Here is an 18,040-nt window from a genome sequence, read left to right on the forward strand (position 1 = left end):
CTCACTTTTTTATGGCTGAGTCATATTTCTTAATATATATACACACACCACATCTTCTTTATCCATTCATCTGTCAATGGACACTTAAGTTATTTCCACATCCTGACTATTGGAAATAATGCTGCAGTAAACATAGGGATGCATGTATCTTTTTAAGTTAGTGTTTTTGTTTTCTTTGGATAAATACTCATTAGTGGAATTACTGGATCATATGTAATTTGTATTTTAAATTTTTTGAGGAACCTCCATACTTTTTTCCACAGTGGTTGCACCAATTTACATTTCCACCAACAGTGCATGAGGGTTTCTTTTTCTTCACATTCTCACCAAGACTTGTTATTTCTTGTCTTTTTGATATCAGCCATTCTAATAGTAACAGATAATAGATCATTGTGGTTTTCATTTGCATGTCCCCCATAATTAGTGATGTGCTGAGCATCTTTTGATGTGTCTAATTGTCATCTGTATATCTTCTTGGAAAAATGTGTATCCTCTGCCCATTTTTTAATCAAATTATTTGTTCTTCTGGTGTTGGCTTATCTAAGTTCTTTATATATTTTAGATAACACCTTATCAGATGTATCATTTGCATATATCTTCTCTCATTCATGTGTTCCCTTTTCATTTTGTTGATTCTTCCCTTTGCAATGCAAAAAGCTTTTTATTGTGGTGTGGTCCCAAGAGTTTTTGCTTTTGTTTCCCTTGCCTAAAGAGACATCATCTAGCAAAATGTTACTAAGGCCAATGTCAGAGAGATGACTACCTATGTTTTCCCCCAGGACTATGGTGGTTTCAGGTCTCACATTCAAGTCATTCTTCCATTTTGAGTTTATTTTTTGTGTGTGGCATAAGCAAGTATTCTTTTATGCATAATGGTTCAATTTCCCCAGCACCGTTTATTGAAGAGACTGCCTTTTCCCTTTTCCCTTTGTTGTAGAATAATTGACCATATGCATATGGGTTTATTTCTGGGCTGTTTTGTTCCATTTATCTATGTGTGTGTGTTGGTGCCAGCACCATACTATTTTGATTACTGCAGCTTTTATAGTTTACCTTGAAATCTAAGATGCAATACCTCCAGCTTTGTTCTTCTCTCTCAAGACTGCTTTGGCTAGTCAAGATCTTTTGTGGGTCTATACAAAGTCTAGTACTAAATGTTCTAGCTCTGCGAAAAATGCTATTGCTATTACAATATTGGTTGCACTGAATCTGTAGATTGCTTTGGATATTATGGGAATTTTAACAATATTAAATCTTTGAATCCATGAGCATGGAATATCTTTTCATTTGTTTGTATCATCGTCAATTTCTTTAACCAGTGTCTTATAGTTTTCAGAGTACAGTTCACTCATCTCCTTGATTAAGTTTATTCCTAGGTGTTTTATCCTTTCTGGTGCAATTGTAAATGGAATTGTTTTTAATTTCTTTTGCTACTTCATTATGAGTTCTAATAGTTTTTTGCATGGGTCATTAAGGTTTTCTGTGTATGGTATCATGTCATCTGCAAATAGTGACAATTTACTTTTTCCTTACCAATTTGGATGGCTTTTATTCTTGTCTCATTGCTGAAGCTAGCACTTCTATTTTAGTCTGTTTATCTTTTACTTCTAATTATTCTACATTGAATAAGAGGGAGAGTAGTGGACATCTTGTCTTGTTCCTGAGCTTAGAGATAAAGCTCCCAGTCTTTCACCATGTAGTATGATGTTTCCCATGGGTTTATTATATATGGCCTTTGTTATATGGAGGTATGTTCCTCGGATTCTACTTTGTTGAGAGTTTTATCATGAATGAATGTTGAATTTTTTCAAATGCTTTTTCTGCATTTTTTTAGCTTGCAAACTGAGAAAATTTTTATCCTTGATTTTGTTAAATGCAGTGATCACTTTGATTGATATCCAGATATTGAAGCTTCCTTGCATCCACAGAATAAACCATGCTTGATTTTAATGTATTGTTGAATCCTTTTACCAATTAAAGATCCTTTTAATGTATTATTGAATGTCATTTACTAATTTTTATTGAATATTTTTACATTTCTGTTCATCAGGAATATTGGCCTGTAATTTGGCGGGGTGTGTGTGTGTGTGTGTGTGTGTGAAGGGGTGGGGAGGTGATATATAGTGTCTTTGCCTGGATTTGGCATCAGGGTAATTCTGGTCCTATAAAATGTATTTGGAAGCTTTTCTTCCTCTCTGTTGGGAATACTTTCAGAAGAATAGGTATTAACTTTTCTTTAAATGTTTGATAGAGGGATGCCTGGGTGGCTCAGTGATTGAGCATCTGCCTTTGGCTTAGGTTGTGATCCCAGAGTCCTGGGATCAAGCCCATATCAGGCTTCCTGTGCGGAGTCTGCTTTTCCCTCTGCCTATGTCTCTGCCTCTCCTTGTGTCTCTCATGAATAAATAAATAAAATCTTTTTTAAAAAGTTTGATAGACTACTCACTTCAGTAGCACATAAACTAAAATTGGAACAAAAAATGCTTGATAGAATTCACCTGTAAATCCATCGGGTCCTGAACTTTTGTTTGTTGGAAATTTTTGATTACTGATTCAATTTCATTATTAGTAATCAGTCTGCTCAGATTTTCTATTTATTCCTGATTATTTTTAGATTATATATTTCTAGGAATTTATCCATTTCTTCTACATTGTCCAGTTTGTTGGTATATGATTTTTCATAGCAGTCTCTAATTATACTTTATTTTTATGGTGTAGGTTGTTAATTCTCTCCTTTCTTTTTTATTTTATTTATGTGGATCCTCTTTTTTCTTGATAAGTCTGACTAAAGGTTTGTCAGTTTTGTTTAACTTTTCCAAGATCCCGCTCTTGGTTTTGTTGATCTTTTCTATTTTTTTTTAAGTCTATTTTATTTCCAGTCTGAACTTTATTATTTCCTTCTCCACACTGGGCTTTATACTTATTTAAGTGTAAGGTTAGATTATTTGAGATTTTCCTTATTTCTTGAAGTAGGCCTGAATCACTATAAATTTTCCTCTTGAAAGTGCTTTCACTGTGTCCTAAAGATTTTAGACCTTTGTGTTTTTATTTTCACTTTTATTTTTTATTTCCTCTTTAATTTCTTTGTTGACCCATTAGCCTCCACATCATTTTTTCCAGTTTTTTCTTGTAATTGATTTTAGTTTTATACTGTTGTGGTCTGAAATGATACTTGAAATGATTTTAATCTTCTTAAGTTTATTGAGACTTGTTTTGTGGCCCAACATGTGATCTATCCTGGAGAACATACCAAGTACACTTGAAAATAACATGTATTCTATGGTTTGGGCATGGAATGTTCTGTATATATCTATTAAATCCATCATATTTAATGTGTCATTTAGAGCCACTATTTCTTTGTTAATTTTCTGTCTGAATGATCCATTCATGTAAGGGGGTTATTAAAGTCCTCTACTACTATTATATTACTGTCATTTTTTCCCCTTTGTGTCTGTTAATAGTTGTGTTATGTATTTAGGTGCTCCAGTGTTAGATACATAAATATTTAGAATTGGTTTTTTTTTTAATTTTTTTTAATTTTTATTTATTTATGATAGTCACAGAGAGATAGAGAGAGAGGCAGAGACACAGGCAGAGGGAGAAGCAGGCTCCATGCACCGGAAGCCCGACGTGGGATTCGATCCCGGGTCTCCAGGATCGCGCTCTGGGCCAAAGGCAGGCGCCAAACCGCTGCACCACCCAGGGATCCCAATATTTAGAATTGTTATATCCTCTTGTTGGATTGATCTCTTTATCACTATGCAATGCCCTTCTTTGTTTTATAGTCTATTTTTGTCTGATATAAGCATTCCTACCCCAGCTTTTTTTTTAATCTATTTCCATTTGCATGGAAAATCTTTTTCCATCCCTTTACTTTCAGTTCATATGTGTCTTTAGGTCTAAAGTGAGTCCCTTGTAAACAACATATAGATATCTTTTTTTTTTTATCCATTTCTTCACCCTGTGTCTTTGGATTGTGGCATTTAGACCATTTAATTATTGATAGATATGTACTTAGGGCCATTTTGTTCATTGATTTCTGATTATTTTTGTAGTTCTTCTCTGTTCTTCTCTTGCTCTCTTTCCTTGTGATTGGATTTTTTTTAGCGACGTGTGGCTCTTTTTCTCTTTTTTCTTATGTATCTGTTATTAGCTTTGGTTTGTGGTTACCCTGAGGTTTATATATATTATCCTAAGTATATAGCAGCCTGTATTAAGTTGAAGATCACTTAAAATCAAATACATTCCAAAAAAACTTCATTTTTACTTCCATGTTTTATGCACGCTATCATAGTTTACATGTTTTTATTTTGTGAGTCCCCTTAACTAATTTTATAGATATACTTGATTTTGTTACTTTTGTCTTTAATCTTCATATTAACTTTATAAATGGTTATTCTACCTTTATGTTTACTTGTGAAATTTGTCCTTTCATAATTTTCTTCTAATTATGGCCTTTTTGCTTCCACTTAAGGACTCTAACATTTCTTGTAAGACCAGTTTAGTGGTGACGAACTCCTTTAATTTTTGTTTGTCTGGGAAACTATCCCTTCTTCAATTCTGAATGATAATCTTGCCTGGTATTCTTGGTTGTTGGCTTCTTTCCTTTTAGCACTTTCAATATATCATGCCACTTTTTCCTAAACCTGCAAAGTTTCTGCTTAAAAATTAGCTAATAACTTTATGAGGTTTTCCTTGTATGTAACTAAGTGCTACTCTCTTGCTACTTTAAAATTTTTCTCTTTAAACTTTGCCATTTTAATTTTTATATGTCATGGTATAGTCCTCATTGGGTTCATCTTGTGTGGGATTCTCTGTGCCTTCTGAACCTAGATGTGTCTTTCCTTCCCTGGATTAGGAAAGTTTTCTGCCCCTTTATCTCACTCTTTTCTTTTTTGGATCCCTATAATACGAATGTTTGTTGGCTTGATGTTATCTAAGAGATACTTTAACCTATCCTTATTTTTAATTTTTTTTTCTTTTTGCTATTCAGCTTAGGTGCTTTCCATTACTTTGTCTTCCAGATCACTGATCTATTTTTTTTTTCATCCTCTATTCTGTCAATTCCTCCTAGTATATTTTTCATTTCAGTTATTCTCCAACTTTGATTCTTTGCTATATTTTCTTTTTGTTGAAATTCTGAGTTCATCCACTCCTCAGTCTAGTGAACATCTTTATGACCATTAATTTGAACTCTCTATGTTCTGAGGCTTTAAACTTGTTCTTTCTTTGGGAGCATAACCCTTTGTTTCCTCACTTTGTTTGACTCTCTCTGTTTGTTTATATGAATTAAGTAAAATAGCAATTTCCCCTAAACTTGAAGGAATGGTCCTGTGTATGGTCATCCTCTGTGTAGACTGTGTGTGCTTAGCGACTTTGGCTGGCCTGCTGGAGCTATGGCTGGCCTGGGCTTGGGGTCCCGGGGTACTCTGTGCTGGGGCTGCCCTGGTGGGATGGCCTGAGCTAGAGTAGTCACAGGTTGGGGCAGTCCTGGTGTTCTTTGTGTGGAAAGCAACCAGGCAGGATAGCTAATGTGGGTATAAGCCAGTGTATCTCAGGGTGTTCTGTGTAGGAGTACTCTGGCAGAGCAGCTAGAGCCAAGGCAGGCATGGGCCATGGCTTCTCTGGGTACCATGTGCTAGGACGCCCTGGCAAATCATCTACCACCAAAGCGGAGTGTTTTGTGCTTGTGTCACCTTGGCAAGATGACTGGAGCTGTAATGAGCATGCATATACTGCGATGGAGTCACCTTGGTGGGAGAGCTGGGGCTCCAACGGGCTAGGGGCTCACTGAAGTGGTGAGTCATCTATGATGTCCAGACCCTGCTTCTTTCCATGCTATCAAGGTGGAAGGGGAACATAGACCATGGCATTTGACCACCACTCCACTGCAGATTTTCAGCAGCTCCCTCACTGCTTGGTGGAATTCTAGGGCAAGATCCTTTATATTCTAGTTGCACTTTAAACTGCAGTTTTTGTGTGCCCCAGGATGGACAGATATGTTCAAGGTTGCTTGGTACTATTCGTCCCTGCTGCTATTCATAGCATTGGAGGTGGGGCTTCATGTCTCTTTTTCTTTTGCCATTTCCTGTGTGGTCTGTCTTTTGTTGTGCAGAAGGTGTTCAGTCAACTCTCAGTTCTTCAGAAGATATTGCTAAATAAATAAGTGCCTATTTGATGTGTTCATGGAGGAGGTGTGTTCAAGGTCTTCCTGCATTGCCATCTGTATACTAGACAAACTAAAAAAAAATGTTCATTTTAAATGTGAACTCCAAAATTTGTTGAAATCCAAGATGAAGTAGAGAACCTGATTGATAATGCTGAATTCTAAGTGAATTATTCAGGAGAAAAATGAGAGAGCTGCCTTTGGAAAAAAAAAAAAAAAGTAAAAAAGTAACATTTTTAATGAATTTTTTTGCTTATATAATTTGAGACCTGGGGATTACTAACACCAACTATGGTGAATTTTAATGAGAACATTATGTACGCCAGGTCCTAAACTGGATTTCACCCTTGTTCTTAAAGAATTCACATCTGTCTAGAATAGAAGCCAGATATACAAATAATAAAAGAGCAATGCTGTGCAATAAATTTCATCATGAATTTTTAGAAAACTCTATCTTCCAAGATCTTTTTATTTACAACTTAGGAAGTATTTTTACCTCCAGATGCAAATTCTCCACAGATAACATGAAAGCACAGTTGTTTTGTTGGTTTATATATATATATATATACACAAATGGTAACTACACACTTTTTTCTGTACCTGCCTTTTTTTAACAATATATCCTGGGGTAGTCATTCCATATCAATACATGGAGTTCTCTATCTCTAATTGTTTTAAATGTCTGCATTGGTATTCTGTTACATAGATGTGCTGTATATACTTCAGTGAGTCCCTTGAGGCTAAATATTTAGGCGGTTTCCCATATTTACTACTACAAACAGTTCTGTAGTGAATGGTCTTTATGTTATTCAGGCAGGGGCAAGTGTATCTGTGGGATAAGTCCCAAGGAGTACAATACCTCAGCCCAAGGTTATGTCCTTTTGTGTTTAGCATCTTATAAATATATTCTTCAGCAAAATTCAACTTACATCTGAGTGTCTAAGCACACAGCTTTTTATGTTAGTGATTTCCTATATAACTAGAAGGGATAAATGCAAAAAACTAGATGAGCAGGAAAGGTAACATAAAAGAATTTGGGAAGTTGCACATATGGACAAGACCAGAGGAGCAGGAAGGATGTGTCATTTTCCCATTAGTCAGGGAATATTTTGGTTCTAATCACCCCAAAACCTGTGCTACTTTCCAAGATTCTGGCTTTAGTATCCATTTCTCTCAATATATGCCTAGTCTTTTTGAAAATATTTTGTTTATTCATGAAAGGCAGAGACATAGGCAGAGGGAGAAGCAGGCCTCCTGCAGGGAGCCCAATGTGGGACTCAATCCCAACCCTGGGACCATGACCTGAGCCAAAGGCAGATGCTCAACTCTTGAGCCACCCAGGCAAATAGAATAATATGCTCATCAGTTTCAGCTATCATTTCCGTTAATATTTGTGGTTAGCCCTGTTTTCAGTCCCATGGCTCTAGTTACCTGATGGAGTATCTTCATTTAAGCAACCTATGCCATCCCATCTGAATATCAGCTAATGAACCCAGTTCACCCACACAAATTGTCTTTGGTGGTCCCTTCCTCCAACCCATCACCAAGATGCATGAATTGTTCCTTCATGTGGCTCCCATCCATTGTGCACATTCCATTTCCACTGTCCTGTGGCATAATTTCTCTGCTACTGGCCAGCCACACCTCCAACTATCTTCCCAGTGCTTCTACCTATAAAAACCTCCTTCCTTATTAGTCTTTATTATGAACATAACATTCTAGCCCCATCACTTCCAGACCAAATGCCCTGTTGATCCCACCTATCATCTTTGTCATATACCGACTCCTGACTGGGAGTCCATCTCCTTTTCATCTACCTAACCAGCTTTGCCCATTCTGCAAATTCAGTGAAGGCTCAACTTACCCTTTCCAGCATACAACCAAGATCTCCTCTCTCTCAATTTATTCATTGATTCTTTTTGTTTTATTGAGATATAATTGATAGACATCACTGTATAAGTTTGAGGAGGTATGTAGCATAATGATTTGAGTTACATATTATAGCAATCATTTCACAATATTAGTTAACATCTATCATATAGCTACAAAAAATGTAGTTTTTTTTTAAGTTTTTCCTTATGATGAGAATTCTTAGAATCTGTTCCTAAATTTCAAATATACTATAAAGCCATATTCTTTATCTTACAACCAGATCTTTCAGTCACTTTCATATAATCCCACCCTATGTCTGGTAGCCACAAATCTGATCTTTTTTTCTATGAGTTTGGGTTTTGTTTTCTTTTAAGATTCTAAATATAAGTGAGATCATATGTTGCTTATGTTTCTCTGTCTGACTTATTTTACTAGGCATAAGGTCCATCCATGTTGTTGCAAATGGTAGGATTTTCATTTTTGTGGTTCAATAATATTCCATTGTATATGTATGCTACAACTCTTATCCATTCCCTCATCAGTAGACACTCAGGTTGTCTCCATGTCTTGGCTATTGTGAATAATGCTGTAATGAACAAAAGGGCACAGATATCTCTTCAACAATGTTTTTGTTTCCTTTGGATATATACCCAGAAGTGGAATTGCTGGATCATATGGTAGTTCTATTTTTTTTTTTTTTTTTACACTCCCACCAACAGTACACAAGGGTTCCCTTTTCTCCATGACTTGCAAGCATGTTATCTCTTGTCTTTTTGGTGATATTCTCACAGATATAAGTTCTCATTGTGGTTTTGACTTGCAGTTCCCAGATTAGTGATGTTGAACACCTTTTCACATATCTGTTAACCATCAGTTTATCCTCTTTGGAAAAACGTCTATTTAGGTTCCCTGCCCATCTTTAATTAGGTTATTAAACCAACATATATGATTTACAGATTTTTTCCTCCCATTCTTTAGGTTGTCTCTCCATTTTGTTGATCATTTCATTTGCTATGCAGAAGTTTAGTTCAGTGCAATCCATTTGGGTTTTTTTGCTTGTGCTTTAGAGGCCATATCCAAAAAAAAAATCATTGCCAAGTTCCATGTCAAGCAGATTTTTTCCCATGGAGCACATTTTAGTCTTTAATCCATTTTGAGTTAATTTGTGAGTGCTGTAAAGTAGGGGTCTAGTTTCATTTGTTTACATGTTTGCAGCCAATTTTCTCAGCACCATTTTATCCGCTGAGTATTCTTGGCTTCATTGTCAAATGTTATGTGACCATATATATGTGGTCTATTTCTAGGTAGTTGATTCTGTCTCATTGATCTATGTGTCTGTTTTTATGCCAGTACTATACTGTTTTTATTACCATAACTTTATAATATACCTTGAAATCAAGAAACGTGATGTTTCCCACTTTCTTTCTCAGGATTGCTTTGGCCATTTTACATTCATTTTTTTTCTATTTTTCTAAAATGCTATTGAAATCTTGATAGGAATTGCAGTGAATCTATGGTTGGGTAGCACAGACATTTAAACAATATGAATTCTTCCAATCCATGAACATGAGACACCTTTCCATTTGTCTATAGTAGTTTCTTTCATTAATGTCTTGTGCTTTTTAGTGTAGCTATTTTCCTTGTTTAATTCCTGTTTTTTTTTTTTGCAGGTAATTTGTCATTAGTACATAGAAACACATACAAAAATCTGTTAATTTTGTGTTCTGCAGCTTTTATTGAATTTTCTGGTTAGATCTAGCATTTGTATATAAAATCATGTAATATGTAGGCAATTTTTCATCCTCTTCAATTCTAATTCCTCTTCTTTTTCCATGTTGGTTCTTGTCAGTGGGGGCATAGGTCATGCATATTATTTTATACAGCTGCTGTAGCTACAATATTAATGTTATAGGCTTCATTAAGCCAAGACACAACCTTGAGTCATTTCCCCAAACTTTCATTTTATGGGTAAGCTGGGGCTCCAGGAAAACTAAGTCATAATTCAAAATTGCATAATGATTTTCCTTAAAAATGATGTGTCAGAAATGGACTTGAGATTAAGTAGTAAAATGAGCAGGTTGCTAAATGGTACATACTACATACACAATTTCAAATATGAGAATGCACATATAAAAGATATAGAAAAATATGGAGGCTATCTGGAAAGTAGGATCAGAAAGGATTCACATTTCTCTATAAAACTGAAGTTCTACTTTATGCAAACATTTTACAGTACATGTGGATTTTTATTCTAATAACAGAAAAAGAAGGAAAGCTTTCTTTGTTATAACTACAAATATTTTCCAAATCTGATCTATATATCAGTCACTCAAATTTTCAGTGTCCTTCACTCAACAGAATTCAGAAGGGAGTGTGTTTTAAGCTATATACTATGGTGCTGATAATTTATACTGCTGGATTAAAAGGCCATTGAGAATAGTTAGGAGGCATTAGAGCCTCTGGGCTTCAGATTCAGACCAGACCTGGTGTGAATCGAGTTGTTCACTCCTTACCAGCTGTTATTTAAACCTCTCTGCTCCTCCTCTAAGACTCAGTTTTTATTTCACTGATGAAAAAATTTATCATGGAGCAGGCCCTGCTCCATGTGGCTCCTGCAGCCAATCATGTCTTTCTCTCATATACAGCCAGCATCCTAACAGTGAACCTCTCCTTCATTCTCTGCCCTTTAACACACACAGCCACCAAGTGTTCTTCTGAATACTCATCCTTTCATACCTAGCTTAACTACTACTACTACCTCTTACCAAGTATTTCCCCAGTTTCTCAGGTAATGGGAACTGGCCTCCTCCTAGTCCTTTCATAACAGAGATAAAGGCTCATGATTGTTGTATATTTCTACTTCTCACCCAGACTGAGAGGGTGGACCAAGGCCATCTTCTATACCATCCCTGCAGAGGCAAAACAGACTGCATTACTTTTGATTAGAAAAACAGGAGTGAATGAATGCAAAGTTGCCAAGTAGATCATACTAAAACTTTGAAAAGAGATCTCTAGTACTCAATGCTGGACTGTTGTTATTGAAAAATACGGAGTCCAGAAAGGTCTACATTTGAATTGGAAAGTGGTATATGCTTTTGCATTATTAATAACTTAATAGTGTGCATTTCCAGAATACAACAGCTATGTGATTTACATCAAAATAGTTACTTGCTTCCATTTTTACCTACTAATTTGCTTCTACGTCAAATGCTTCTGTTAGTCTGATTTTAATTCCTTAGCGCTATAATTGCAAATTATACTCAGGCCTTCACCCAGTTTCTTTTGTTTAAAAAGCTGCTTTTCTATGGACTAAGTAGAATGATGTCTTCTGAAAAATGGTTACTTTTCTCTTATTTGAAAAAAAGATTTGCTGATGCTTAAGTACTTACTATAGAGCTTTTGAGCAATAACAATTTTATAATCATATTTTCATCCTTCATGGGTGAAGTAATCTCCTTTTCCTATCTCTGGCTAATTCAGGTGTTTTCTCATCATTTAAACTAGATTTGTAGATGCTTTTTAAACAACTACAAAAAAAATGTTATATAGTCACTGAAAATTTTCCCATATGGTAAAGCCATTTCAAGGTCAACGTGAAGAATCCCTAATGGAAGTAAATGGAAAAAAGCTGCTTCTTACAGGAGTAAAACTAAGTTTTGAAAAATATAAAATACTACCAACTAAGGAAAACTGCTTTAACGTTCAGCCTTAAAAATCCACTGGCTATGTATTTTGAAAGGCAACCATTTTTGACAAAGTTTCATTCATAGCTACTGTATTTTATGTAAAGTTTGGACTTGGCACTCAAGTCACAGTGTAGATCGACTTCAGAAATATCCATCACTTTCTTAAAAGAAACAGACTCCAGATTATATTTTAAAATGCACTCCAGTAGTCTTAGGGGAGGATTAAGTTTGAATTTTTGTTTTAAACAGATGTGATGTTAAGATCTTCCCTGGCAGTTCTCACAATACTGAAAAAAGGGGATGAGCGTTGTAGCGAATTTCAAAAGCAGGTTTAAGGCTTCTTGCTGGGAGCACTGTCTGCCCTCACCGTGTGTCTGCCCCTTCCACAGCATGCGATGCCCTTCTGGAGGATCTCTAGTCACTCGGACCTCATGGCCCTACATCATGCCTTGGAACTGGAGTACCTGTAACGGCCACATAGCACTTTGAAACCGCACAACTGCCCTGTGACCAGGAAAATATCCAGCAGGCCTGAGTCCTGTGTCAGCGCTGGAGTACCCAACGTAGTGATTTCAACATGGTGACACACAGCTGCTGTCGTTCTTCACCTCTGCCCTTGTGGTAAATGAAGGACCACACCTATCTCTTCAGAACAGCTGTTGCCTCTAGTACTGTGAATCCAATGAAAATAAGCCATGAGAATGTTCTAGTACAGTGTGATGTGTCTTTGCCACATTAACTACGTGGTTCAAACCTGTGAAGAAAGGACCTGCAAACGCTTACATTGTTAGCATCTTCAATGTGACATAAACAGCTTCTCCAGTACAGCAAACTTGATTGCACAACAAAGACTGAAATGGGTTTCCTGAATCCGTGAGGGGATTTTCTTGTAAAGAAAGTTTACTTTTTTGGTGTCTCATACCCAGGGTAATCTGTACATCTCTACTTATTTATGAACAGACTTTTTAAAAACAGCTTTATTGAGGTATGATTCCAGCACCATACAATTCACTCAACCAGACTTTTTTGACATCAAATAATTGAAGAGACAGTAGCATCATAATAAGCGAGTAAAGGCCTTTGCCTCACGACACAGCAAGTACTTTGAATCTTAGCACATTGCAAAGTAGTTTAAAGTATGTCTAATTTAAACGTGTAATATGTACATCACTGAGACAATCATGTACAGAGAGAATTTTTGGTGTAAATTTGTAATAATGGATGATTCTTTTACATATTGTTTAGAAAATGATATTGAAAGGTAGCAATGCCTTGATAGTGAAGTATGAGGCGATGTGTGCACAAAGTCATGTGCAGTGCCTTATCGAAGTACTGGGTATAAATATGTAGATAATGGAAGTTTTTGTTTTTATTTTTAGATGATGTTGTCAAGACCAAAAGCATGGATGTTAATAGGATTTTGTTTTCCAAATTATTTTTCCCAATTTTTTTTAATGCTATTAGGAGGACCTTGGTAAAACAACACAGCAGTGTCTTAAATAATTTGAAAAAAAAAAGTCCTCTTACAACCTCACTTTTTCATTTTCAACACTATTGTATTATATGTAACTACTTGAAAAAATTATGCAAATGCTTCTTCCCACAGAAAGAATGTAGATGATCGATAGATATATTTTATTAATAAAATGGTTCTTGAATTGGAGACTAGCAAAGTTTTTGTGTGCTCAGATTTTAGGGTCTGCATTTTCTTGCTTAAAGAAGGACATTACCACATATCTGGAAATCAACAAAATCTTTTTGATTGTCCCTTCTGTTTTCCTCCACCCTCCCTGGAAAGTTCATTGTGGGCAGTGGACATGGCCCGATCATCATCACCAAGGAAATATCACCAAGGTTATTCTTCATCTACATTAAGTATAAAGCATAAATCTGGGAAATAAAAATTGTCACCTCTGTTAGGCCATAAGACAGTTTCTCCAAAAGTGATGAGTTTGGGCAGTAGTTTTCATCTAAAGCCTTCCATTGTTATGAAATCATTTTTTGGATGAATTTTCTTTAATATTACATTGGGGGAAAAAAAAAACAAACACCAGCTTTAACCCAAAGTAGCTAAAAAGCTACTCTATCTTTTCCTGAAGTTTCATGTTGCTGCTAGAATTAGTTGTGAATTTTCCAAATTGTTTAACAATTGAATTTGGGGTTTTTTTTTCCTTTTTTTTTTTTTTTGTTTGTTTGAAGCGAACAGAAGTTGACAATTTTTTAGCCTTTTCATTTTATGTTTTTGTACTCCACAGATTGGAAAGACAAAGTTTATCTTGGCTTTACTGTATAAAGGTGTGTTGTGTCCACAATTGTGTACAGAATTTTTCTTCATTAATTTTGTGTTTAAATTAATAAAATTGATTTGTGAAGTACTGTAAGTTCCTTGAATGCATTTTTTTTTATCTCATTTAGGAGAAATGAGCTGCCGTGAGGCTGGGGTAAAACTGGCTCTGGGTTTGCTCTGAACCAGGTGAAAAAGTCCGGAGGCGCCGCAACACCCTTGGCCCAGAGCACCCCAGGATCTTGGTTGCATTAGCATGCTTCTTGTCCAACAAAAGGAAGTGGTATGAAGCAATTGTAGTAATAATGGCTTTATCAGTCCTTGAGGGGACTAAACTAGAAGGGTAACAGCTGTTTCTCTGATCACTGTAAGATGAATAGAAAAGCTCTACACTTCTAAAACTATATAAACTGGACGACCCTCACTCAAATTTACTATAGAACGGAATTCAGCATCAAGAATCTTCGATTGACAGAGCATAGATTTAGCCATTTAAATACTGTAGGGACAGCAATATAAAGCAGTTTCATCTATAAAGAACACCCACAACATTTACCTCTAAAATTTGGCCAGGTTCATCACTGACAGGGAGCTATAAAACAGCATAGCTTGCTTGCTCCTGAGATTTAATCTTAGAAACATAACATTCATACATACAAACACATGAAAAACCAAACCTGCAGTTATTGGACTCATTTATCAGGCCCATGATGTTCATTTTTCACAGGCGCACACCCAGGCAAGTGGCTTGAGTAATGAAGTATATGAGCATGCTTGGACACCCTGAGAATAAAAAAAAGTTTGGAGAAAGTCTTCAAAGAGAGGCAAGAATGGAAAGCGGAGGGATTTTTAGGTCTCAGGTAAAGAAAATAAGAAAAATGGGCTAAATGGAGGGTATAGCTTCAAAGATCATTTTTTAAAGCACCACTTCTAACATGACACTACCTGGCCAAAATATTTAAAAGGTTTCCCTTTGACCATTGATGAGAGCCCAGATTTTCCCACTTGGCATTCTCAAGTTTCCAAATAGAGTATCTACTCTTTTCCCAACATAATCTCTCATTACTGCTATGAACAAACCTTCAGTACACAGTAACTGGACTTTTTTTTTTAAGATTTTATTTGTTCATGAAAGACACAGAGAAAGGCAGAGACGTAGGCAGAGGGAGAAGCAGGCTCTAGGCAAGGAGCCTGATATGGGACTCAATCCTAAGACTGCAGATCATGCCCTGAGCCAGGTGTCCCTTAACTGGACTTTTTAATGGACCAAACCGCCTGTAAAGCATCCCTGCCTGCCTCATCTTTGTTCAGACCATTCCCATTGTCATTAATGACTTCCTCTACCCTCAATCAGCCAAAACAAATACTTTAGTTCCTTCTTTGGAGCCTTGTTTCCCATCATGGCACACAGTGTTAGCCCCCTCTCCTGAACTTCTCCCACTCGATGTCTATACTCTCACTGGAGTTCGTATTATTTCCTTTCATAAAGATTCTCTGGGCCGCCACTATGGGGGAAATTGCCCTTGGTGCTAATGAAGCAAGTCCCTGCTCCTGAAGATGCAGCTTTACACTAGAGTAGATAGGACTAGACCACACAAGACGAATGAATGAATGAATGAATGAGAGATACATTCAGTCAAAAACACACGTGATGGAAAATTAAGACGGGAATAGAAGTAAGTGACAGGGCCTGAGCTTCCTTGGAAAGGATGGACAGAACCATAATGTATGAAATGAGACCAACTGCTAAGAAATAGCATATGAATGGGACACCTGGGTGGCTCAGTGGTTTAGCACCTGCCTTCGGCCCAGGGTGTAATCCTGGAGTCCCAGGATTGAGTCCCATATCGGGCTTCTTGCATGGAGCCTGCTTCTCCCTCTGCCTGTGTCTCTGCCTCTCTCTCTGTGTCTCTCATGAATAAATCTTTTTTTTTTTAAAAAGTAGCATGTGAAGATCAGGGGCAGAGCAACAGGCAAAGGTCCTCAGAGAAGAATGCTTTTATTTATTGTGTTCTAGGAGTTAAAATCATGCTCATGGGTCTAAGAAGAGATGACTTTGGAAAGGAAGCCTTGAAGTCATGGTAAAGGATTTGGATGTTATTCTAAATGCAATGGGAGACCATTGAGGCTTTTAGACAGGAGTGTGGCCAAATCTGACACACTCTGAAATGATCACTGGTTGCCGGATGGAGAAGGGGATGTCAAAGAGCAAGAAAAGAAGTGGGAAAACAAGCTACTAGCCCAAGAAGGCAGAACTAGTTCTTTGACTAGACCATTTATCAGGGCACTGCATTATTCTGGCTTGTCAAAAAAACAAGGTGAAAAAATCCTGTCCCTGACCTTAAGCAGGGACAGATAGTAATTTAAAAAGAATCAATTATAATTGTAAAACAGGCTTCCATGCACAGTAAGGATGGGTGTGAAAGTGGGGCTGCACAGGCAGCCTAGGCAAGCAGGGGACGCTTCCCTGCAGAACTGGCATCTAAACCGAGACCTGAAGGCTAGAGTTGGCCTGAGCAGAGGGAAGAGAAATGGAAAAATGGAAGAGGCCTTGTGTGGAAGAAGTGTAGCAAGGGAAGGAGAGAAGAAAAGCAAAAGCCATGGGACTATGAGCCTGACCACTGAGGGAGGGTGGAAGTGGCCAGAAGACGGAGGGGGTACAGGCTTTACCTGTCCTTCATCTCAGAGTAAACTTCAAGCTTAGTGCTTACTATACACAAGTTTGACTCTTCCCCCCTTCTCCATGGGAGAAAGAAAAATAAGGGGATAGGAACAGAAATTTCACTCCGCTCCTGTGTTAACACAACCCGGAGCCCTTCAGTGTGGCAGCGATTCCACATGAGACTTAAAATGTTAGGTCTAAGTAGTGTAGTTGAGCCCCTTTTAATTTACAGATTACAAAACTTGGGTTAAATGCTTTGCCAGGGGTCACAGCCAAATAAGGCAGAGTCATGACCCCAACCAACTCTTGGATACAACACAGAATCCTGGAAAGTTCATGAGCTCCAGGGGAAACGAACCTTGGCTTTGCCTCCCTGCTCCATCACTACATACAAGGGGGAGCTTCGGCAGCCCCTCAGTTTTCAAGGTATATGCAGTGTCCGGTCCACACAGTTAACACAATTTCCCAGTGATGTCCTTTTTTTCAAAACCTTAGCACCTCAATTCCATGTCATCTTTTCAGAGGCTGATTTAAAATTTGTCTTTTAAATCAGTATTTACAAATGTCAACTTTTAGCAATAACTTGGAAAATTTGCTTTTAAAAAATATCTGAAGGCACGTAGAGGTTTCCCAATTCAAATGAAGATAAAAGAGGCCATTTGCTTAACAGAATGTAGAGATGATGCCACCGATGCTATGTATTCATTTAAGACCTGTGAGAAATTTCCTTCTTGACATAGGACCTTACCCACACTCCATGCAGCTATGCAAGATTCAACTGGAAGAGTCCTGTCCACCCCATTCGGGATATTTTTTTTTTTTTTTTGAGAATCCAAAAGGATAGACTCAGTAAAAGCACTTCTTTCAATGTCTCTCAGAATGTTTCCATTTCTCTCTATTCTGTGCAATTATACAAACTGACAGGATAACTTGTGGCAGAAGAAATGAAAGGGTTTGTAATTTAGGAAACCTTTGGCCCCACTGACTGAAAACAGGTTGTTTGTAAAAAGGAAATCCTGACCTCAGCTAACTGGCAAACTCTGTCAGAAGCAATAGAAGGAAGCGAGGGAGAAAGAACAGCGCTGGGGATTTTTATTGGCAACAGAAGAAAAACGGATGCTCTGCCAGAGGAAAGCCCTTCGAAGAGAACTCTCCAGTGGGGGAACAAGACACGCCCAGAGTTACTGAGTGTGTGACTGCACAACTGCATGGTGGTTCTGTTCTGGTTTTGTGGGCTGGTTTGACTGGGGGAGTTTGCTGCATGGGACACTGGCTAGACTGACACATTGCTGAAAATGGATTTCCTCCAGTTACCTCAAGTTGGAGTCCCACTTCTGCTACAAGCACTCCATGGCCTGTCCCATCTTCTA

At 37.3% G+C, this 18,040-nt stretch overlaps 1 protein-coding gene across 11 annotated transcripts in view; it reads left to right on the forward strand.

Annotated features, from left to right (window-relative positions):
* The window catches only part of EYA1 (EYA transcriptional coactivator and phosphatase 1), a 172,369-nt gene extending 158,264 nt beyond the window's left edge, over nt 1-14,105 (forward strand). For all 11 annotated transcript variants that reach the window (XM_041769380.1, XM_041769377.1, XM_041769379.1 and 8 more), the window contains one exon: nt 12,114-14,105. In XM_041769380.1, coding sequence (XP_041625314.1) covers nt 12,114-12,194 — 81 coding nt within the window. In that variant the 3' untranslated portion in view covers nt 12,195-14,105. The remainder of the gene's footprint in view (nt 1-12,113) is intronic.
* The last annotated feature ends 3,935 nt before the right edge of the window (nt 14,106-18,040 follow it).

The sequence above is a fragment of the Vulpes lagopus genome, chromosome 9 (assembly GCF_018345385.1).
Source record: "Vulpes lagopus strain Blue_001 chromosome 9, ASM1834538v1, whole genome shotgun sequence".
Taxonomy (NCBI): Eukaryota; Metazoa; Chordata; class Mammalia; order Carnivora; family Canidae; genus Vulpes; species Vulpes lagopus.